General features: G+C 56.3%; 1 protein-coding gene across 1 annotated transcript in view; it reads right to left on the bottom strand.

The window, feature by feature from the left end:
- The window catches only part of DNAH17 (dynein, axonemal, heavy chain 17), a 168,973-nt gene that overhangs the window by 36,430 nt on the left and 131,290 nt on the right, over positions 1-1,253 (bottom strand). Inside the window, exons 62-63 of the mRNA XM_011933143.1 lie at positions 898-1,105; positions 463-578 (exon numbers count right to left, since the gene is read on the bottom strand). Coding sequence (XP_011788533.1) covers positions 463-578; positions 898-1,105 — 324 coding nt within the window. The remainder of the gene's footprint in view (positions 1-462; positions 579-897; positions 1,106-1,253) is intronic.

A 1,253-nucleotide genomic window follows, 5' to 3' on the forward strand; every position in this document is an offset into this window, starting at 1 on the left:
CCAGCCAGCCTCTGTACTTTTTAAATGTGGCTGCTGGAAAAGTTAAGGTGACACATCCACATCTGGCATTATATCCCTAGTGGACGACACTACTCTGGAGCCCCAAACCGTGATGTAATCTGTGAAATGACTGTCTGCTGGCTGCAAAATGACCCTGGAACACACGTGGTGGGTGACAGTGGGTTATGACCAAGTAACGCCCCCTGGAACAAGCCCCGTGGGACCCAGTGTCCCAGGCCAGCATGGGTTACTTGGAACCACGCAATAGGTCATATTTTGTGGAGGCCCCTGACTATGCAGGAGGCTAAGGTTTATCCTAATTACTTTGAGCTCAAGAAGTGAAAATGGCAACCTGGCTGCTTCCACCTGAACTTCCTCCTCTTCCTCCCCAAGGCAGTTGTATGGGCTTGTCCCTTTCAGGGGTCTGAGAGCAGGAGGGTGGTCTCGAGGAGGAGCCAATACCTGTTCGCCAGTAAGATCACCCTGTTCGTGGCATCGGCCTCTTGCTGACACTTGATTTTCTCAGCTGTTGCTTTTTCAAACGCTGAGGTTAGGTTGCTCAGGTTGGCGTTAAGTTCCTGCAAAACCAAGTCGGAAAGCTGCTGAAAACCCCACGAGACATCTCTAGCACGCTGCAGCGGCGGCAGGGCTGGGTCCTATGAGCACTGAGTGTCTACGAGGCTCCCACAAAGGCTGAGAGCCCTCTGGAGCATGGAGGCCACGGACACCAAGCAGCTCCCGGCACCGTCTGGCCCCTGCCTCTGCCTGCATCCTCTCACGCTGCTGAATAATTCATGACGGCGGGCCGTGCCAACCCATTTTAAACAGAGATATTGACCGGCAGCGCAAGCAAGTGGCTCTGGTATTTCACAGAGACGGGAGCGAGCCGGCACTTACGGCAATCTTGTTTTTGATCCGGGACAGCTTCTCTTGTGCCTCTGCCAACTCTGCATTAGCCTCCTCCAAGGCCTGCCTCTTGGGCGCCACGTCGCAGTAGACCTCGTAGAAGCGGACGATGTTGATGCACCAGGAGCAGAGGCCGGCGGCGGCCGTGGACTTGGAGCGGATGAACTCGGGGTCGAACGTCGGGTTGCCTTGGTAGGGCCTAGCAAGAGAACACCAGTGGGCTGGAGTCGTCACCCTGTCCTGCTCCGGCAAAATGGGCCCAGAGAGGCTGAGTGTCTTGCCCAGGGTGGCACAGCTCTGGAGGGGCAACGCTGGACTTGGAGCGGATGAACTCGGGGTCGAACGTC

The sequence above is a fragment of the Colobus angolensis genome, unplaced genomic scaffold (assembly GCF_000951035.1).
Source record: "Colobus angolensis palliatus isolate OR3802 unplaced genomic scaffold, Cang.pa_1.0 Scaffold1, whole genome shotgun sequence".
Taxonomy (NCBI): Eukaryota; Metazoa; Chordata; class Mammalia; order Primates; family Cercopithecidae; genus Colobus; species Colobus angolensis.